The following is a 23,023-nucleotide window of genomic DNA, read 5'->3' as shown; positions in this document are numbered from 1 at the left end:
TCTATCCATCTCAACGATCACACTGATGTTCAGATTACCAAACACCATTTCCCACTAGAAGGAATCATGGCTCCTTGGAGCAATGACTGATTCCAGATCTGGAGCAACAAACACAAGCCAAACCTTGAGTATCTTGTCTTATCAGAAAGTCGAGACACTAACACAGACCCTTAGGGTCATGTCATGAGGACTCAATAGCCCACTGGCAACAGGCTCCCACTTACCAAAGATGAGACGAGTTGAGCTTTGACAAGAATAAGAATATGAATGGATTTAAATAATCAAACATACCTAAATCCATGAGTTCATAATAACATTTAAAAACAAAAGACTGTTTTGGGGAGAAAAGCCAGTGAAACAACTCATTGTGAAAACTGGCTTTGAAAAGTGGTAAATGAAGGGACAGAATCAAATATTTACCCTGCCTTCCATATGAATTGTTCCTCAGGGTAACCAAATTTATTTTCTCACCTAATGGTTTCCATGCTGGCTGTGGAGCACACTCATAAGTAAGTAAGTAAGTAAGTAAATAAATAAATTTATTCAGCTAATAACCGAACAAGAAATAATAGAATTAGAGTATCACTTCACTGCAATCACTAATGAAATGAGAATCTGGCCAAGATTATCAGTAGTTGCTTACATGATACAAAGAGACACAACCAGCTATCATCCACCCCTGGAGATTAAAAGCATCCTCCATAAGGAAACAAATCAGACTCTTACAGAAAATACAGGAAGACAGAGGATCATGGGACATGACACCCAGGGATACAGTTGGCAATTTCGGGCTCTAGGATTCTCTACAGGACAAATAACTTGTTTTTTTTTTTTTATAAATATAAGTAAATTGTTTTGGAAGATAATTAAAAAAAGAAATGGAAGGAGAAAGTAGAGTTTAGAAGAGTCATGGGGCGCCTGGGTGGCTCAGTCGGTTAACCGTCTGCCTTCAGCTCAGGTCATGATCCCAGGGTCCTGGGATCGAGTCCCACATTGGGCTCCCTGCTCAGCAGGGAGTCGGCTTCTCCCTCTGACCCTCCCCCTGCTCGTGTGCTGGCGCGCTCTCTCAAATAAATAAATAAATAAATAAAATCTTCAAAAAGAAATAAAAATAAAAGAGTCTTAAAAGACATCTGAACAGATCATATTATATGGACTTTATATGGATCTTGATTCAAATACACTGTAACAAGAAATCATTTTGAGACCATGGAAGAGATACGAATACTGTGAATATTTGATTACATTGTATACTATAAGGTATGATAATGCTATGATGGGTTTTTAATTTTTATAAAGAATGCAGATCTCTTAGAGGTACATACTGAATTATTACAGATGAAATGATATGATACGTGGGGTTTGCTTCAATAACATGAAAGAGTAGAGGGGTGTCTTGGGGTATGGATGGCTGACTGGCCACAAGTGGGGACGGTTGAAGCTGGGTGATGGGAATATGGGTTGACTACACTTTTCTCAACACTTATGATCCCTTTCAAGATTTTCCATAATAAAACGTTTCCAAAACAACCCGCAGCCATAAGGGACCAGTAATAATGGTAGTGGTTTCCTTAGCTTGACCAGGATTCAGTCCACTCTTCTAGTAATGGCCACCAGATGTCCTTTGCAGAGCCAACCTCTCCAACTTTTAGACCCTAAAAATCCAGGTAGGGCTGATCCCATCTTCATCACATGACCCAGACCCGCCCCCTCCCCCAGCCCCCAGGGCATAGTCTACTCCCCAAGGGCCAGTGATTTATTTAGGGGAAGACAGTCACTGTACAGGGCCAGTAAATGCCCTGTCTGGGAAGCTGGTTTAGATTTTTGTGGGAAATGGTGGGCCTTCACCCCCTTGAATTGTTAAGCTGGTGACATGCAAGCCTAGAGGTCTGGTTTGGCCTCACTACTCCTTGGAGAGAGCTCTCCTAAAGAAGCAAACACAGGAAAGTGGGCCGAGGCCAAAGATGGAGGGCAAAGGACTCCTGTCACCGTCGGGTTTCAACACCTGACTCCCCTTGGGCCTGACCAGCTCCACCCTAGATCCATTTGGAGTTCCATCAGCCACTAGGATCCACTTTTTTGCTTAAGCCAGTTTGAATTATGTTCCACTTCTGCCTGGAAAGACTCTTACTAATCACAGCTATGCTACTTTTAAGACCTACTGTATATTTGAGAGACCAAGGAAAGGGACTTGATGGAGAAAAGAAAACAAATTACAAAGGAAGGCCACCTTTAAGGGCCTCCCACATATTGTATTACTTCGTAAAATAATGGAAACCGGTACTTCACTGTGTTTAAGACACATAATATATGCAGGAAATTAAAGGGCGAGAAATGTGAGTTTTTAAGAAATTGTCACACTTCTAGAAACTTTCCCCAGACTTCGTAGGTTTTATTATAAATCCCGAGAGAGGTTTCTTTTGTTATTGTGTTTGGCTATTCAGTTTTGAAATTACCAAGCTCCTAGTCACCCAGATATCCTGAAGTGCTCTATGAGAAAGAACATTCCCTGTTATTTCCAGAATTCAAAGTGAGCTGATACTGTTGATTAGGTTCAATGAAGAACAGTCTGTTCCACCTCTAATATCCTTGATTTAACATTAAATATAAATGAAAACACCCTGGGGCAGAGTTTCAGAGCGTGTGATGAAAATTCAGCTCTGACATGCTTCTTGTAAAAACCCAAGAATGCTCAGCCCACAGAGTAATCTCATTTATTAGACACAGAGATGTAGACTATTTTGTGCATAAATATATAAATAGATAGCAGCAAGGTGCTAAAAGGAAAAGAAGGATGTCTAATAGTGATAAGTTCTCATATGGGGGGGAAGTAACAAATCTTCTGTTTTCTGGGTCCTTTATTATTTGATGTAGAATCAGTAACAAATTTTGCCTTGGTTGTTTAAATGGGGAATACAAGAAAGCAAAGATGTTGAAATAGAAATGAAATCTTGTTTAGAATAATAATATATTATACATGCTTCCATCTAAACGCCAAGATCCACAATTTTTTGGGTACTTTTCTGTCTAAACATATGTAACTTACGGAGTAAATGAGTTTATATTTCATCTTTTAAGTTGTATCAAATGGCTTATTAACTGCTTTTTAATGTCTACTATGTGGTGCCGTATAATTTGGTACTCTTAATAAAGACTGATTTATAATATACAGAATACTGATAAGCCAAAATGTTGAGATAAAAGCTGATTTGAAAGATTTTTTGTTTAATTGATTTGACAGAGACAGAACACGCACGCGAGCGTGGGCGAGGGGCGGAGGGAGAGGGAGAAGGAGAGGATCTCAAGCAGACTCCCTGCTGAGGGCAGAGCCAATGCGGGGCTTGATCCTACAACCCAGAGATCATGATCTGAGCCGAAACCAAAAGTCGAATACTCAACCAACTGAGCCTCCCAGGAGCCCCAACTGCTGATTTGATAGACACAAGTTCATATGCTTGCATGTGGAATCAAAAAGCATTTCAGAGTGGACAAACGGCCCTCAAGAAAATCTTCCTTTTCCTTGTGTGTGCATTTTGTCCAACGTAAGAAAAAGACTAGGTAGTGTGTACAGAATTTTAACTCCATAACACTAGCTGTCAAAAACATCCTTTAAAAAAATATATTTCTACTTAATGTATCTCTACTCTGAACTCCCGCCCAGTGGCCTGGTGGGAAGCATATTCTCAGTTGTGTCTGGGGAGAGTTCCCTTCTTGCCCAGGTCACGCGAGGGTCCTGGGGACGTTACTCAGCTCTCACCGTTCAGGAAGAGTGCTCTGGTGCTAATCCACACAGCCACCAGAGATGGGTCTGCTCAGTGTTCAAGGGCCCCTCAGACACCAAGGGACAGCATGGAGTAATGGACGGTACATACCGTAGACGGACATGGGACTGACTTCCTGGCTTCATCAAGTATTGCTCAACTGACCTTGAGCAAATCACAGAACTCCGCTAGCACAGCACAGAGCCCAGCAGACACTCAGCATGACCTGAACCCTGTTTTCTTAACTAGAAATGAGTCTAATGACTCCCAGTCACAGAGAAGTGCTAGGATTTGGTGTGTGGGGCCCAGAGGTGGGCTTAAGAAATGGTGGTGGTTCCACGTTTCCTTGTTTGAAAAATTGTGGTTCGAGTGCCTCTTTCAGCGGCTTCGGTTTGCTTGAAGAAACAAGCTAGCAGCAGAGAGGCAAAGGAGTACAAAATCTCTCCTTGCATCTCAGTTGTGCAAAGAATCCTTTCCTGCCTGAGATTTACAAGCCAATACATTTTTTATAGATCCTATTTATAATGAAAATTCACGGTCTTACCGTTTAGTTTATGAACATGGGGTCTCTGCTACCACAACCATCTGGACTCCCAGCAGGGAGAGGGTGGCTTTTGCTGATTGCTGCCTCCCTGCTCCATGCTCTGTTGCCTGGGAACAGGGACAGGACTTGCCTCATTACCTCCCCTCTTCTCTTCTCAATCATTTCATGGATATTTTCCCATCTTTGGACATTCCCACTCACTGGGGAACCATTCATCTGCAGGAATTTGAAATTACACCCTCTTGAGAAAAAGGGGAGATCTACTCCTGATCATAGCATGCTTAAGATGGCAAGATTTCATAAGTATTATCTCCAGTGGCCCTCAATGGGGTGAGAATGTCCCCGATTATTGGGGAGCACCACCGGGGGGTAGTGGATGAGGCGCCAGATGTCAAATGTCCTTCCATTCAAGGACAGACCTGGACAATGAAGCATGGCCGCACACAAAACGCCTATGATCCTCCATCACAAACTTTTGGGGCTGTGACATGCCCAACTTGACAGAGCTAGTTGGGAGATGCCTGGGGAAGAACGCTGATCTTCTCTCTCCCACACGCAGGTCGATCTCATGCTCCTGTGTTCGGCATCTTCATGACCAGGGGGCATGGGGAGATTACATAGCACTGATGCCTATTCAGTTAGGAAGGGAGGATGTTTATCTGCCAGTTCACATGTAAGCAATGCATATCAGGCATAAATAGGACCATAAAAAAGCCCACGCTGCATTTTCTTAGAGAAAAGAGAAATTTAATGTACACTAGAGGTCATTGTAATTATGGGCATAAATGTAACTCTGGTTATGCTGGGTATGGGATCTGACACCGCGGTGAGGCCAAGGGGCAGTTTAATTCCAGAATGGTAACTTGAACCACTTAGTAAATACCCCCATTTCAAATCTATGAGCAGAGGGCAATGTGATGTGAAGAGGCTGAGACCAATGAAGTCAGGAAAAGTGAGGCAGACAGAGATAGGACAGTGAGCCGAGCTGGTGAAGGATGCGGATGTTTGGAACATGGGTGTCAAGACTAAAATCAACACATATGCAAAGGCACGAGACAAACCATGGACCTGCGGCTGACACGACGGCTGAAAAGGTTATGAACTTGCTTAGATTTGATTAAAGGAACAATGAAACGAATTGTACGTAATCATGTAAAAGGCAGGTCCATATTAAATTCCCTGGCAGGGGTACTCGTGAAAACATGTATTTCTATTCAGTTTTGTGCTGGGCACTGCACCAGGCACGAAGGCTAGCCTAATGAATAAAAGAGGATCTGCGCCCAAAGTGACTGTGTGCTCCGCAGACCCACTCCCTCCACGGACTGGGCGCATAGCTGGACTGCACGAAGCTTCCAGCGCACGGACGTTCACCCATGTGGCTGACTTCCTACCAAAGGAAGAGTGGAAGTGCTGTATACCCCCCCACCTCCTTCCAGGCCTGGCCCAGCAAACTCTTACCTCTCTGCTGTATGACAAGGACAAAGCCGGGCTGCGTGCTGAAGACAGCAGAGTCGCAGAACAGGTAGGGTCTGGGTTGGGCCCCTGGATTCCCCCCCCCCCCCCCCCCCCCCCCCCCCCACCGGAAGGGGAACTGTCCGTCAATCAGGAGCACTCATTACTAGTGTCCTCCTAATCCGGGTCCTCGTCACTAAGAAACACAGACTCGTGACAGAGACCGACAAGTTCACAAATACGGATAACCTGGTATGGTATAGATTATAATAAAGATCTCTGTACATTTCAGTGGATCAAGATCCGGGAGTAATTAAGTTTGGGGGCTGACTGGGGAGGATAAGGGAAGGCAATACAGAAATCTGTGATGTTTATCTGTTTGCTTGTTTCCTTATTTTTTTCGCCATCACTCCACCTTCCAAAAAGGATTTTAGGTGGCCACAGAGTTCATCATATTGGCTTTATTTTTATTATTTTTGCTAGCAAAAAAAGCCCCCAGCACCCTCTGCTTCATTGCTCTGCCTCTCAGGTCCCCTTATCTTCAGAACAGGTCTTGAAGTTTCATTGGTTTAAGTCAGGGGCCAGCAGACAACAGCCTGGGGGCTAAATCTGTCCTTCTCTGTTTCTGTAAACAAAGTTTTATTGGAACACAGCCACACTCATTTGTTTACATATTATTTATGGCTGTTGTGACAGAGACCATATGGCCCTCAAAGCCTAAAATATGTACAACCTGGTCCTTTGCAGAAAACGCTTGCCGACCCCTGATTTAGGTCGTTCCTAACCTAGTATTAACCTCAGCAGGGCACATGCCAAGAGCTCCCAGATCTGCCCCCACCCCCTTCCCCCGTATGACACGACACTGAAATCCCTCTTGTTCCAGCCACCACCTCATCACCCTGCTGCACCCCTGTGTGGATCTGAGTCGAGTTCACTGATCATCACTGCTGGGCTCTAGTGCCCTAGAGGCTACCTTTGCCAACAAACCCTGGGGGCTTTCTGGGCTTTGGCATCATTCCTCAAGTTAAGTTATCTTCATCTTCTAAAAGACTAAATTTCTAAAAAAAAAAAAAAAAAAAAAAAGACTCAATTTCTGTTCAGGTTCCTCTCTTTGGTTTTGACTGAATATCTGGATTGTGCTCCAATCCCCTGCTCTGCAATTTCATGAGCATTAATGACAACATCTGACACAATGACCTGCCTGATTACAAGTCACCAAGTGCTCTCACATACATGATCTCATTCTGGTTTATCTAACTCTTACAATTGTATAAACTAGATCTCCATTTTATGGCTCAAGAAACAGGGTTATGTAAATGAAGTCCACACCCAGGCACAGCGAATCCATTTCGGATGCAGCATTTGCATTCACCTTTTTCTGATTTCTATGCCACATGTCTTTTCCTCAGGTAGCACGATAGTATTCTGAAATATTCACCAATGTCCCCCTCTCACCTCCATGCCCTCCCTGCTCATTTCTTGGCTCTGCTTGATCCGCTCTATTCCTCTGCTTGTTTGGTCAGTCAGACCACACACCAATCATCCCCCCCGGACACAGTCATGACAGAAGTGATAAAATATCTAGGTTCTAGTAACTGAGGGTAAAAAATAAGGCTAGGAAGGACATTCAACAAAGCAGAGAAAAGCTTACTCCTCTCCGGCATGGGGACCGGTCAGAGGATGGGGAGACAGAGTGAATCTTAAGGCACGCAGAAGAGCACCAAATTGGGGGTGCCTGTGAAAGAGCAGGCATCCTCCCCCTCTTTTCAGAAGCTTATCCTCCAGGAAGATTCCATTGGGAACCCCCAAATAGTCTGGTGGAATGAAAGAGTATAATGACCTGTGCCTTCTTTTGTAATGTGACAAGATCCTGGAGGAAATGAGCCCTAGAGAGGAGGGGCAAGTGCACCCAAGATGGCAGACAAGTGGCTGAGGAAGTGCTGATAGCGGTGAACAAGGGATGCCATAGTAGCTCCCTGCCAAGGTGAATGACCGCAGGCAGACCAGATGGGCACAAAGGTATCTCGGCAAATTCTAGCAAGATGGAAGATGCGGGCAGAGCGGATCCGCTTCACCTCTCCCAGTGCCTCCTCCTGTTCAAGCAACCCTCCTGATGGAGATGCAGCACTGTGGAAAATGGGACGAACTGACCATACACTAGGATAGGGACTGGGAATAATGTGGATTATTATACATAATAGATAAATAACAGTACACTTCTGGGGTGCCAGGCTGGCTCAGTCAGGAGAGCATGTGACTCCTGATCTCGGGGTTGTGAGTTCAAGCCCTATGTTGGGCACAGAGCTTACTTAAAAAAGAAAAAAAAAGAGATATGCTTCTTGCACATCTGAGCATGTGGCCTGCGATTCTTGCCCATCCACTGTGTTGGCTGTATAGATAGGTTTGGGTGCTGAGCTCCTGAGACCTTCTACCAAAATCTCTAGGAAATGAGGCTTCTATTTGGTCCTGGGTATGTTCTGACTGCAGGCTCACTGGGATGTGTTTTTTGTTTGTTTGTTTTTGTCTTTTCAGCCACTTCTAGGAAGTGTGTGGAATAACTTATCAATTTGTATTTCTAAAGGATCAACAGAACATGGCACAGGGCCAATAATCATCTTCTACCCTTTTTTCTTCATGTAGAAAAGATGCTAAGACATTCAGTAGTGTCAACCATATAAGATCACTGAAAATAGGCCCTAGTTGAAAAATTTTTCCCTATTCTTCAATCTTCGACATCCATTTGCCAGACATGAGTTGCATAAAAGAATGTACAGTAATTTAGGAGAGATCTAGTGAGAGACTAGGAGATGCTCGTCAACAAAATGTAAGGGAAGTTGCAATAATCTGGATGAAACCATTTTTCTTATTAATTTTCATTGTAACCTTTATGAACTATGGACTCAAATCACTTTTTCTACTTTGTCCTTATTAGAAGGTTTTCCCACACATTCCATTTTCTAGAATCGCTGACCTCTCTCTCCCCAGGCTCTGTAATTTGCAAATGTCAGAAAACGTGTACACTGCAAGTGTGTATTAGGTGAGTCTACAATGTGTCGTGTCAGCATACCAAGGGGCTGTTCTTTTCTGTTTTCACTGAAATTGCTTGCCGGTCTTAACTCTAATAAGGCCTTATCATATCATACATCATCATGCATATTTTATATGCCTGATGCTCGGTGGATGTTCTCTGCTTTGTTATTTTACTAAGCAGCATTGTGATGTATCTAAACCCAGCTGAAATTAGATGGGAAGGTGACCCTCCTAATAGATTCTTTTGCAGACACAGTGCCCCTGGAACATGATCTGATTTGACTTTCCATTATAATTCGGGTGAGGAGAGACTGATAAAAAGACAGAGGGGCTGAGATCTAATTTTTAGATGGGTCCCTTCTAAATGGTTTCTCTTGCTCTTGCCTAGCTCCCACCAACGGCAACAAGCAGGTACTCCTGGGCACTTCCTGCTAAAATCAAAGCAAATGCTTGGCAAACCTGGGATAGGAGACAGGCTCTGTGCATATAATTCAAAAATGGAGGTGCTCAGACCCACGATCTAGAGGCCAAATCCAGCTCCGTTGTTTGATGAGCCCACCAAGTGAAGACTTGATAACTAGGCTTGGTCCCCTTTGAACCAACAGGCCCCGGTAATTCCTACTGGCTTATTCCACCCCCGCTGCGTGCCTCCCTACTTGCCCTGAGCAACTGCTTTAACTTCTTTAAGCCCCCTTTTCCATTCTGTAATGGGGGTACAATAAATAATACTTGCTCATAGGGCTGTTGTAAGAAATACACATGATGAGCAGGTTAAGAGCGGTCACGAAGGAGGCAGAATGGGTCTCACCACGCCACTTACTAGCTCGGGGATCTTGGGCACATTCCTTAACCTTTCTGCACTTCAGGTTCCCCACCTGTAAATCAGAGGTCACCACTGTACCCACGAATCATTGTGAGGACTGAATGAGTTAATATACTAAATGTACACGGGACAGGGTATAGTAAGTGCTGTATAAGTGTTATCTGGTCTTAATACTAAGGGATGAAAAACCGGGATTGGCATCCAGGGGGATCGAGAAACATTCTGACGCTATATGCAAAACTGTGTGTGCCTGTGGATTCTTCTGGGTGGAGGCGTAGGTCCACGCTCTTCCTCCAATTCTCAGATGGATCTTGAATCCCAAAAGAAATATGCCTCCAGTCTAACCCAAGCCAGGAGTTTTGCTGCTGCCTTAAAGGGGTGACTGCGGGAGGGCAGGACCAAATTTTGACGTCGTGGTTTAGGACGGCCATACGGGCAATGGATATTTCTCTATCGGCAGGTTGGAAAGTAAGTGTCCATCAGGAGGGTCTGGGGTTTCCGGGGACGAAGGAAAGATGTATTGGACAACCCTCTCTCCAGCCATGAACCGGCCCTTCCACTCAGGGTCCACAGCTACCCATTGCCACTTCATTACATTCCTGCACATCCCCATCCATCCTCATCAAACATTCCTCCCAAACACTACCCTCCGCTGCAGCCTTGCAACACTCATAAATACAGTGCAATTAGCTGGAAGTCTCCTCCCTAAGTGCAAGAATCATGTCTTTGGTATTTATGCATGGCCAGTACCCTACCCGTCATCTGCTACCTAGTTAATGCTCAATAATTGTTTGTTGAAGTCAAACGAATTCAAGTGGGTTGGCTAGCCTTGAGGGATGGGGCATGATTCATGATGTCTATGAGCAATTATACTCCATAGTTTTCAAAAATAAAATTTTGGAAACTGTTTCAAGTTAATTTGTCTAATTATGAAAAGCCAAGGGAAATTATCCGCGGATACTTCTAAAGAAGAAAGATATGGTAATTTGCAAAGGGCACGAATTCTGCAGAGATTTTGCTCCTCAGCCACTATAAAGTATGAGAGAGTTAAGAACTTAGAAAACTGTGAAATGAACAGATCTCATCTAATTTCAGTGCAGCAATTATAGCTCTTTCTGAGGATACATGAAAAAACCCAAATGTGGTTACTATAGTAGTAAATTGGTCTCCAAGAAACTCCTTCATTTTCTCTAGAAAAATAAATAATTTTCTATCACAGAGCAACCAAATGATAAGAAAAATAACCCACAAAGAAACACAAATGTATCTGGAAAGAAAAAAAAAAAATGATCCGCAAGCAAATGCCATGGTGGGAGAAAAAAGAACAAAACAAGACTAAACCATTTAGGCGAGTGAATGGATGCCAATTTTTAAAGAGCGAATTTTACAGGGTTATTAAAATGATGAGTGTTTTCCCAAATTCCTTAGTGGCAAAGAAAATGGGATATTTTATTAAACAGAAAGGGAATTTATCTTGTGTAAGATACAGACATTAAAACACATATCGGCTGAGAAGCCCAGAGATGATGTTACGCGAGCTACATTTTTAGGTTAGTACACATATGGCAGACAGATGACTAAGCTGATGGGAAGGCACGGGAAGATTTTCTAATACTTGAACTTCTTCATTAGTGAGAAATGCATTATTTCCAAATTCCGGTGTAGTGAGTTGGAAGGTATCAGCCACAATAGGAACTCCACGACCGACTGCATTTCATCTCCGCGAACTGTACCGTGTTACTGTATGAGGCTTTCTTTGGTTAAAAAAAGAAAGCACCTTGTTACTTTTATACAGATAAATGGATTGCACGGAGATTAAAGGGAGCAGCCTTGAGGATTGTGGGGCATGTTCACCATCTCAGTGGCATCCAGGGCCAATGTGCTTTTCTCACTAGCAACATCCCTTCGAATCTGACAAAATTCCCCCAAGGGATCGATGTGGGGTCTTGTCTGTCTCGAGGAGGTCCAACTTGAAGAGGCATCACTAGTCATGGTGGCGAGGACTGTCGGCTCCCTGAGGGCTGGGCGCTGTCTCGTCCCTCCCTGTGTCTGGTGCCTTTGCTCTGTGTCCCGCATACACAGTGGCTGCCTGATAAACAAGGGTTTCCTGAGAGGTGGACCCCTCAGCTGAAACTCACGCTTGCAGAACGTTGAGCTGAAGGAGGGGCTGGGGGAAACCACGCAAATCGGTAGGTTTCACAGAGTGCTCCTCAGAGTCCACCCACTCACTCAACACATTGTCACCGAGCACTTCCTATGCACCCGGCTTTGGAGCAGGTCATGGGGACACGGAAGGGGACAACACAGACAAGGTCTCTTTTCTCATGGGACTCAGGATCCAGGTCAGCCAATTCCACCACACCCAGCTACATTCCGGATTTAAACTGTGTCCTTGTCACATATCAGTGAGACAGCAGCGAAGAGACTCAGGCCACATTCTAAAGTGAGCTGCAAACAAGTGGGACCCCCCAGAACTTTCCGGGAAGAGGCACAATGTGATCTGCTACTGCCAGCCAGCACCTCCTCCCCCTCTTTCCTCCTCCAGTCCACATAAGGAGCCGAAAGAGGGAACTTCGGCATTGTCAGAAGGGCCGAGATCCGGGGAGAGGTGACTTCCTGTCCTCTGTGATGGGGTCAAGCACACGAAGGGTGCTGAAGGGTAGCTGGTCTTGCTGGTGCCAGGCCCCTGTGCATGGCACTGGGCAGTGGGGTGGCTCCTCAGAATGCCCTCCTTTCCTGCCTCCAGAGAATTCATGGGACAGCCGGCTTGTAGGGACCGATGATACCAAGGGAGTCGCCAGCCAGGGCCAGTCGGGGAGCAGCCACCGCTGGCCAAGAGGGGGCTCTAACTGCAGGTGGTTTGGCAAGATGACCTCGGCTCTCTCCTATTGCCCTGCGACCTCTGACCCCGGGGGTTGGCCTCCACAGGTGAACGGGAGTTTTATGCACCCGAAGGATTTCATGATGTTTAAAAAGCACACACGCTTTCCATGTCAAATGCCACAACCTCCTGATCAAGAATGCGGGCATGTTGCAGCAATCACCAACGAAAATGCCATTAGTTACTTCAATATCTCCTACAAGAGGGGTTGACAAACTTCTCCTCTCAAGGGCCAGATGGGTGTCGGTCACAAGTAGTCAGCTCTGCTACTGGAGGGAGAAAACACTCTGAGATGACACAGAAATGGCTGCGTGTGACCGTTGGCACGGTATTTATGGACTCTGGACCCTGAATTTCACATGGATTGCATGTGTCACAAAATATTCTTCTTTTATTTTTTCCCCCAGCCATTTAAAAATGGCACAGACCATTCTTAGCTCATGGGCTGTGCAGAAGCAGGCGGAAGGCTGGATGTGGACGGCGAGCTGTCGCTCATTTAGTCAACTCATCTTTGCTGCGCCCTGTTACATAGAACGTTCTCCAGAGACTTTGTTCAAGGTGAGGTCATTTTCTTCCAAATGCATTAAATGCAGAAGGAAAAGATTTTCTGGAAAAGCTCTCTCAAGATGCCCCAGTAGGGTTGCTGGGAAATGATGGCACTTTCAGACAGTGTGTGCTGTGTCGCTGTCCTACAAGAAGCAAGTCAGACCCAGCACACCCAAACACAGATATCTTCATTCTTCTACCATCCTCCGGGGACACAGATCGACAGAACTGATTGCAGAGGGGGTGTGCCCAGGGGAGAAAAAAAGAAGCGTGTGGCCTGCCATCAGGCCTGAACAAGGCACTCCAGGACGCAGGCCTACATAAGGCTTAGAGCCTGCCTGGATGACGTCCGTCCCTGCTGACAACCACAAGCATCTCAAGAGAGAAGTGGCTCGAAATGGTAACGCTGCAGCTCCCGTCCCGGGGCTTGACAATACAGAGTCACCCCTGATTCTTGCATTCCTGGCCCCCAGGGAAATGGGAGGTGTCACCAGGTCTCACTCCTGATGCAGGGTGAGTATGACACGAACCTCAGTGCCCGCTCACGAGGAAGAACCCTTGGGAGATGCGGACGCCCCATGGGGACTTGGCCAGCCATTTGCAAAGGCTCCATGCTGTTGGGTCTACACTGAAAAGTGGCCAACCCTTCTGGAACTGAGAGGTTTCCCAGGATGTGGGCCTTGCTGGGCTCAAACTGGAAATGTTGCTCACCCTAAAAGTGAGCCTCCTCTATTTCTATTTCTCTGTCTTCTTACCCCTCTCCCAGTCCTTCCAAGGAAGCAGGGCCCTCCAGTGTTTCTTTGTGAAGCAGAAGCTGAACAAAGCTTGGGAAAGAAACTTTCTCTGGAAAACCCCTGAAACGCTCCACTTAATGCCTTTTCAAAGTGCAGATGTACTTTTTGTAATGAAAGAACATAAATGTTAGAAGATCCCTTTCTCAGTTTAAAATGTTCTGATAGCTTTAGCTTCTGCTTCAGTCTTGCTTGAAAAAAAAAAATCAGTTTATAAAAGACAAGTGTCACACACTCATTATCCCTTAACACCCCCGGAGCACAAGTGGATCTGCTCATACAATAGACATAGCTTCATTTCGAACTTCTAACGACCCCTTTTTGCCCTAAGTACACTGTGGGAGAGGAACTCCAGTGAGCTTCAAGAATCTCTTGAATAATACTTTAACATCACATAAAACAGATTTTCTGGTGCTCCACTGAGAATACCACACAACAAATTATTTACATCTATGATCAAGCTAAGCCAATAAACCAAAAGCACATTTTTAAACTGTCATAGCTTTGACCTAATTATCCTTTTGCTTTGGTTGATGCTTTCACAATTCAGTAATGAATCACTCAGTCAAGTATGAAAAATCAGTGAACTCTATGTTTGCATATCCATGGGATTATATAAAATTACTCATCACTTATACAGAATTCAGATATTGCATTTTGATCTCCTCGATTAGGCAATATCAATGTGTCAGTAATTCTGGAAGGGGAAAACAATGCAACCTTTGGATATAGCAATGGAAGTAGGAGCCAAAGAGCGTTCCAGCCGAAGCATATGCACCTTGGCTGTTAACACAGAATGGGCGACTGGGTGTTTCGTGCTTAGGGGGCACACGTTTTTACGTTAGAGGTCGGTGTTGCCGGCACCGTCGAGGTGAATGCGTGGGCTCGTGTTACTGCCCTACACTGGCTCACAGGAAGCCCTTCCTTCATGGGACGAGGTCTCCAACCTGTGTATCAGCCCTCGCAGCAGAACGGGGCCCAGGGGAGTGAGTCACGCACCTGACCAGGTCGATGACCCGCTCCCTTGGCGCAGCGCTGACTGGCTCATCGTTAATCATTACGATCTGATCTCCCGGGATCAGCTTGCCTTCGGAGGGGCCACCTGGAGACAAAGGAGAGCGAAGCGCAGGTGAGAAGACCATGGCCAATCCATCCGTGTCCTCCTCGCCCCATCACCATTCATTGTAAGCACCTGGCGCTGTCTGCCAAAACCCCAACCCTGCTGGCACATTAGAAAGACCTGGGGAAGGGTGCCTGGCCGGTTTGGTCGGTAGAGCACAGGAATCTTGATCTCGGGGTCATGAGTTCAAGCCCCATGTTGAAAGTAGAGCTTATTAAAAAAAAAGAGAGAGAGAGAAAGAACGAACTGGGGAGCTCTGGATAAACTCCAGAGGCCCAGGCTACACCCTGGCCAATTAAATCAGAATCTTTGGAGGTGGGAATCAGGCATCGGCATTTCTCTAGAACTTCCCCGGCAGGCTTGAGACACAGCAGCCTAGGAGAGCTCACACTTTAATGGACACACGCAACCCTGGGGGCCTTGTTACCCTGCAGACCGATTCAGTAGATCTGGAGGAGCAACGGGTGAGGTAACGCACTTCTCACCAGCTCCCAGGGGCTCCGTACGCTGCTGGTCAACTGAATATACTTTGAGTATGGAAGCCCCCAAAAGAAGGGTATTGCCCCAAAGGGATGGCCAACCAGCTGTGTAGATGGCCTGCGGCCAAAGCTGCCATCACCTGGGCACACCTGGATTTGAACAAAGTTGCATTTATTTACTTGGCACAACTAGGGAGGCCACCTACTGTGGGGAACCGTGAGGCAGCAAGCACATCAGAGGAAGGACTGACACGATGGGGCCTGTGTTATGTGCTTCCGGGGAGGGGTCAAGATGTGGGGGCATCTTCCTCATTCTTGTCTAAAAGGTGGGGGCAAGGAAGGAGAGCAAAAGCTGGGATTGTTCAGGAAGCAACAGACAGTCATGTCAGCTGGGGGATGAGGCTGTTTGGTCATTTCTATGGCTGGGACTGTGGCAGGGACCAAGCCTGGGTGCGTGTGCCCGTGCTCACACGAGATGACAGAGGACTCTTGTGTTTGTCTCAGTCCACCATAGTCTTTTCCATTGGTTTTTGCAAGGAGGTAGGGAGCTAATATTTGTTGAGCATTTATTAGGTACCAGGCAAGGGGCTAGCTGCCTTGCCTAGAATCCCACTGACCCTTAAAACCCCTTCCATATAATGAGATCCCCCAGGCTCACACAGGTCCAAGAATTGAATTAAAGGGTAGAACCGGGTCGCAGCGTAGGTCTGTGGACTCTGCCAAGTTCAGGGTGACCGGCATCTCTTTTGAACTTGCTCCTATAATTTAAAAACCGGTCACTGCCAGGTCTCCCGACACATAAACTTAAAGCCACAACTGCATGAAGCATACATCGGTATTAAATTAAACCTATAAGTAAATATTTCAACCATCTCCATGTCTAATGTAATTACGTCCCAAATACTGATAGGGTACTATAATTTTCATTTTATTTCCAGGTCTGTCACTGGGTCATAGGTGTAGCTGAAACATGATCTTTCAAATATTATTGCGATTACTTTATTTAGTAATTGAAATGAACACTTCACAGCCAGAGATGAGATCTCGAAGTAATTCAGATGCTTCCCACCCACCCACCCACCCACTCAGACACTTGGCATGTGTGTCACTGAAGCTGGAGCATAAAGGAATCTTCTTTCTGGGTAGTAAAAAAGTAGGGAAAACCTTAATATTTCCTCATATCAGTGATAAAAAAATATTCATTTCAAGATGTGGGAACTGAGATTCAGTGTTTGCACACATAAGAAATTCTGAAAATCACTTGAGAGAGTTTATATAACCATTGGATTATCTGCAAACACTCACTCAAATTCAGTCCAACAAATGGTTAGAAATCAGATGCTGATCAAATACTGAAAAACGTTCGCACGAATTGGCTGATGGATGTTAACTACTTTCCTGGGAAAACCACTTGCAGATTAATAGGCCATACTTTTACATCTGACCCATGCTTTTTGACCAAATGGAAATGTTCTTGTTTAATCAAGCAACTTAAACCAAGAATTTCAGAAGGAAGCAAGACATAGTTCTTTCCAAAATACGACGCCGAGGCACTCTTCGGAGAATCGTCTCGCGCCCCATACTCTGAAGGCTGGGGTGTCTAGTATAGAAAACCTGGTCAGGCCACAGAAACCATCTGAGACCTCAGCAGAGTCATTTTTATGAAAGACACAGTTTATTGGATCAGTATTTTCACACCTAAAAATGACTGGAAACGGTACTCTTTGACCTGTCTCACTTTTGTCCCCTGTTCTCAAAATCGTCGAAGATTAGGTGTTACTGTCTGACTAAGGAGAGTCCAGGGCAAAGAAGGGAAGAGGTTGAAGGAACGATGAGGCAATACAAGAAAATCTACAACACTCAGATCTCCCGTCAGCTCTGGGAAGGACTCCTCTTTAAGAGAATCTCAGAACCAGAGATGTTATAGCGTCCCTCTATCAGAAAGCGGCATGCTCAATGTCACCGCACTCAGGAAAAGATGTGTGCACACACACCTATCATACATTACATAGCTCGTACATACGACACAGAGCATACGCACCCACATGCACGGACTTGTCTTTTCTATGTACACATTAATAACGGTTCGCTCTGGGTGGTCGCAGCTCTGGCGATTCTGTTTTTTTTTAGCTTTCTCCTCTATACGATCTATGTTGTATGTTTTTTTACAACGCATATGTATTATTTTGTTATCATAGCAGGCGACAAATCTCTTTCATTTTAGGAATACAATTCTCAGTAGCGTCAAGCTCAACAATCCCACACAGAGAACTGAGGTCGGACCTACGGCTAATAAAATAAAAAGCTGAGCAAACAGGAAGAAGTTGTGTGGTGAGTCAGTGGTGGGAGAGAAAAGGAAGCTGATTCTTCCCTGTACGAGTCTGTAAGGTGGTTGACTGTGTTCACAGGGCTTACCCCGGGCCATATGATGTCAAAATAATGGAAAATGCAATCAACTTTTGAAATCTTTACTACTCACTAGATGCCTTTTATTCTCCTTAACCGGCAGACTCAGCAGCCCAGCTATTTTAGAGTTTAGTAATAATAACAATAAATATTTCTGGAATGAGAAGCAGGTAAAGCTGGTGCTCTTTTATTTATTTATTTTTTTGAGTTTTTAAAATTTTAATACAGTTCAAATCAGTGTACCAGCTTCATTTCAGCTCCTTTACCGCCAAACCTGGGGGCAGAGACTACGTCACTCTGGTGCCTTCTCTTTGTCTGGGATGACCAAGATATAAGCACAGCCTAATAGGGGGGCAGAGGCGAGCTCCAAAGCCATCAAACCTGGGCAGTCAGCTGCCAGAGGCTGTGCTCCTTACCACAGGACTGTTCTCCTCAGCCCTGTTCCTGACTTGCCAAATCCTGAGGAGGAAGAGTATGGAAGGCAATTTCCTTTTGTGTGAAAATAAATCCAATACAAGTCCATTAAAATAAGCTCATAAGTACACATCATGAAGAAAGAAATCATTAAAAGAGCCTTGTTTCTGGAAAGGCCAGGGCAGCGCACTTCAGGCAATTGCACCCTAGAGCATTACGTTCAACCGTGTTGACGGTCGACCATCTCTATAGTCTAATGAGAAAGACTGAGGCGGGGGACATTAATCATCTGCTCATACTGTCGAATTTAAGGGATTTGCCCCCTCGTCGATCAGTCAGCCATTACTGTATGACGCACTACCCTCCAGTTCAGTAGGCTGTCTGACGGTCACTTCTCAGGCCTGTGGGCCTTTCGGATGAGCACAGACCGGCTGACCTAGGCTAGGCTCTGCCGGCTGTATTTATCTCTAGATGGCAGGCTGGTAGCACCCTGTGTTTATCTGGGGGCTCAGGCTGAAAAAGTAACAGCCACTTGGGGGAAACTCTCTTGTCACTTAAACCCAATAAAGAAGGTCAACTGTACAAGCACTTGTCGAGGCTCTGAGTGTCATCTCTGCTAATATGCCACTGGCCAAAGTCAGTGACCTGGTCCGGCTCAACGGCAGCGGGGTGGACAACTATGTTCTGCGGCCAGTGGGGAAAGAAGAGTGCATCTTCAAAAAAACAATCCAAGCGCTCGGACAACTAAAATCCTTCTGTGACTTCAGTGCCCCTTTCTGCTGTTGTTCACTAAGGGGTTTTATCGTGAACTTACTGAAATAAAGTGCAGTGCCTGCCTCTTTTGATGTACATTCATACTTTAAGAAGTAGGTCATTTCCATGGTTACAAATGAAAGATCAGTGTTTTCCTAAGTCAAATGATATGATGCATTCGGCAGCTGAAACCCAGTTTGCAGAGCCCTTTGTGTCCCTCTGGTGGTCTGACTCTATCCAGATGTTGGAAAAACTCAGCGAGTCTCCACGGCCTGATGCAGAGCCGTATGAAACTTCTGGGACTAAGCGACAGTCGCTGGGGCAGGGTGTGGCCAGTGACCCCAGGAGACCGGGAGGGGGCTGGGTGCTTACCTGGTGTTACGGAGCGAACGACTACTGGCTTTTCACTGCCGGCCACGAAACCAAATCCTAGCACAGGGTCCCTCCTCATCTCCACCCTCCGAGGGGCCGGAGGGAGGATTTGGCAGCTCTCCAACCGAGGGTCGTCAAATGGGATGCCCTGTGTCATGTGACTGTGGGAAAAGCACACACAAAGGAAAAGAGGCGTTAGTGTAAGCATTTGGCAATGGCTTGGCAATCACATTCTCCCTCTTGTTTCCAAACTTTCGATTCCCTGCTTGGGAGAGCTTGGGGAAGATGTGGGAAGGCACGCAGGCATGCTACTTGCGTGCCCTCCTGAATTCCTTGAAAACACCAGACCCACTTCTGCTTTAGGCCTTTGCACTGGCTGTTCCCCAAAGCTGGCATGCTGATCCCGCAGCTATGTGTGTGGCTCCCCCTCCCTGCTCTCCAGTCTCTCTGCTCAGGTGTGACCCTCTGGCCACATACACTGCAAGCCTGCTCCTCCACACCCACATCCCCTTTACCCTCCTCTACTTTGTTACTTGTAGCGCTAATCACTTGATAACGACCTATAGAATATACTTCTTGTTATTGTTTTGCTCGCCACACCAGAATGTAAGCTCCATGAGGGCAAGGGACTTCGTTTCATCCGCTGATTCCCAGCTGCCTAGAACAGTACCTGTCGCACAGCGGATTTGCAATCAGTAAGTGAATGAATAAGTAGAGAAAGAGAGAATTCTTGGTTGAGCACTATCAATTTATAACCGATATGCCGAGAAAGAGCCTCAGGAAGATTACTGATATTCAGTAAGTAGGATCTATGGCTTCTGGCTCCCGAGAAATTGAAGTGATGGGAATCATAGTGGTGGTGATAGGTTATCCTGGTGTCAAACACATTCCCCCTTTCCAAAAAAGATGAGAAACGAACTCCTGGCGTTTATATTCTGGAGAGATTTTCAACTGATTTAAATGAATCTCTTTGTTCACACCTAACTTCAGAAATTTTATCAATAATCTAAACTCGAGGGGCGCCTGGGTGGCTCAGTCAGTTAAGCGTCTGCCTTCAGCTCAGGTCATGATCCCGGGGTCCTGGGATTGAGCCCCGCATTGGGCTCCCTGCTCAGCGGGGAGCCTGCTTCTCCCTCCGCCTCTACCCCTCCCCACCACTTATGCTCTCTGTCATATGGATAAATAAAATCTTTAAAAAAAAATAATCTAAACTTGAAATATATATGGGGTTCAAAAATTTTCAAAATGCATCTGCAAATATCTCATTTGATGCACAACACAAGCAGGGAATGATGGAGCCAGGCTGGTGTTCTTATCGTCATTATCCCAGGAAGGAAGCTGAAGTCAGTAGTGGCTTATTGGCCCTCGGGGCCCATGCCTTGTATGCCAGAGCGTCGGGTCAAAACCCAACTCCCCGGACTCTTAATGAAGGCTTCGCTCACATACAGTAGCCAGGGTAGCCTTTTGTGAGGGGAGAGTTATTAGTTTGAACGCCAGAAACCTCCTTTAAGTAAGGCACTGTTATTTCAATGACGTGGACTTCATTCAATGTTTTCGCTCTCTAATGTTCAATAAGGAAAAGAAGATCATTTTGAAATACCTTGAAAGACGCCATTCTATATGCCATGTGGACAACATATTGTTCAAATGGAAAAAAAAAGAAGACTGGGAAGGATGAATTCTGTGGTCCTTTTGTGTACTTAATAAGAGTTGAGAAGAATGAATGGAAACCCTCCGGAATCTGTCCTCTAGGCTTGTACCACCGACTAAGAAAATCAAAGTTTAAAATCCCCTTTAATCAGAAAGGAACCGTCTTCGATTTAGCAGCTAGCATTCTGGAATGCTCAGAAAAAGAGAAGCATTAGTTGAGAGCTAACGTGTTATGCGCTACACGCTGACACTCATCTGTTACCCGATTTCATCTTCAGAACACCCCACAGGAACGGCAGTTTGACCCCACGACCGCCTCACTGCAAACGCCAAACGTGGAAGAGTAACTGGGTCAAGGTCACACGCTTCTCAGAGGTAAGCCAGGTGCAACTCACACCAGGTCTCCTAGCTTGACCAGCTACCTAATTTGCACCGACAGTGAAAAATCAAAATGCGGGACCCCTCACCCAAACATAATTCATAACTTCAAGATAGCAGAATGTGAAACCCAGCTCAGGGCCCTCCCTGAGTGACTGACTGGGTCACACACCCAAGAAGCTGGCCCTGGTGGTGTCCCATCCCCAACGTCCCACCACCATTCTAGACGTGTGCAGGCTCAGAGCAGCCGTGTTTTAGGGTCAAAAGGGAGGGGTGGTCTTCTGTGAAGTTGCAGATGTTTGTCTGGACCCAGAGGTTAGACGTGGCTACCAGGGTGGGCAACATGCTCGGGATGAAGGGAGGTGGGAGCAGCAGGCAGAGGGAGAAGCAGACTCCCCGCTGAGCAAGGAGCCCGATGCGGGACTCAATCCCAGGACCCTGGCATCATGACCCGAGCCAAAGGCAGACGCTTAACTGACTGAGCCACCCAGGCATCCCTCTGAGCATGCTGTTCTTGAGCTACCTTTGGCAATGGGGCTCTCCTGTTATGCCCAGATAGAATAACAGAAAAAAAGGGAAGGGGATACCCACAGTTTTAGGGGCTGGCCCTGAGCTATTAATTTGCACCATAATCCACAGAAGACATATTCTAAATGAAGCAGGTTGTAGAAGTGAAGTGACCGGCTCACGGTCACCTGTGTTGCAGAACAGAGAACTGAACCCTGGTTGGCCGAACTTTCCATTCTGAGTGTAGGAAGGGACTGGGGAAGGCTTTTCCCCGTGCCACTGCCAGTCTGGAAAGCTTCCAGCACTGGTTCCCAACCTTGGCTGCACATCAGAATCACCTGGGGAGGATTCAAAAGTCCTAATGCCCAGGTTTCCCTCCAGACCAATCACATCAGAACATCTGGGGGTGTGAGGCAGGGTCAACTTTGAAAGGATCCCTAGGTGATTCCAAACTGCAGCGAGGCCTGGGGACCATTCCCTGCTCAGGGAAGTGTGAGGTCTAGCTCTCCTTCCAGGTAATAGGAAAAGGGAACACCAATGATGTCCTGGACCACTTCCTCTAGCTTCTACTGCAAATTCAAGTTAGGATATTTAAAGCATTTATAACTTGATTATCCTCTTTCCACTGCATGATAAAGTAATAGCCTCTAATTTTTAATTCATCATTCATTCAATAGCTATAATATTATTATTTTATGAATACCTGACATTTATTAAACACTAATTTCATGCTAAGCAATTTTTGAAATTATTTCCATATGTTAGTTCATTTAATTCTCTGAAACAACTGCACAATGCATTCATTTAGTCAACAAATACTTATTGAACGCCCACAGGCTTCTGGCTTCCAGTGATACAATAGGAACCGAAGCCGAATAAAAATAATAAAATGTTCACTCTGGTATTCAGAGACGGAAAATGAACTAAGAGATTAGTAAAATGTATCGCATATCAGGTCTTTATAAGCACTGAGGAGAAAAATAATGCCGGAAGGGGAGAGAGCCCCTGGGTGGGGACACTTTGGGGTTCTATCAGGGGTCGGATAAATATCTGGGGGAGGAGGAGCATTTCGGGGAGAGGGACCGCTATGTGCAAAGGTCCTGAGACGGGCTGTGC

The 23,023-nt window shown here is 45.7% G+C and overlaps 1 protein-coding gene across 7 annotated transcripts in view; it reads right to left on the bottom strand.

Annotated features, from left to right (window-relative positions):
- The window catches only part of FRMPD4 (FERM and PDZ domain containing 4), an 836,952-nt gene that overhangs the window by 69,580 nt on the left and 744,349 nt on the right, over nt 1-23,023 (bottom strand). For all 7 annotated transcript variants that reach the window (XM_032391205.1, XM_032391208.1, XM_032391207.1 and 4 more), the window contains 2 exons: nt 19,373-19,533; nt 14,828-14,930 (listed from right to left, as the gene is read on the bottom strand). In XM_032391205.1, the coding sequence (XP_032247096.1) occupies nt 14,828-14,930; nt 19,373-19,533 (264 nt within the window). The remainder of the gene's footprint in view (nt 1-14,827; nt 14,931-19,372; nt 19,534-23,023) is intronic.

The sequence above is a fragment of the Phoca vitulina genome, unplaced genomic scaffold, assembly GCF_004348235.1.
Source record: "Phoca vitulina isolate PV1807 unplaced genomic scaffold, GSC_HSeal_1.0 scaffold60, whole genome shotgun sequence".
Classification (NCBI taxonomy): domain Eukaryota; kingdom Metazoa; phylum Chordata; class Mammalia; order Carnivora; family Phocidae; genus Phoca; species Phoca vitulina.
This window is presented reverse-complemented; position numbering and strand designations above follow the sequence as displayed.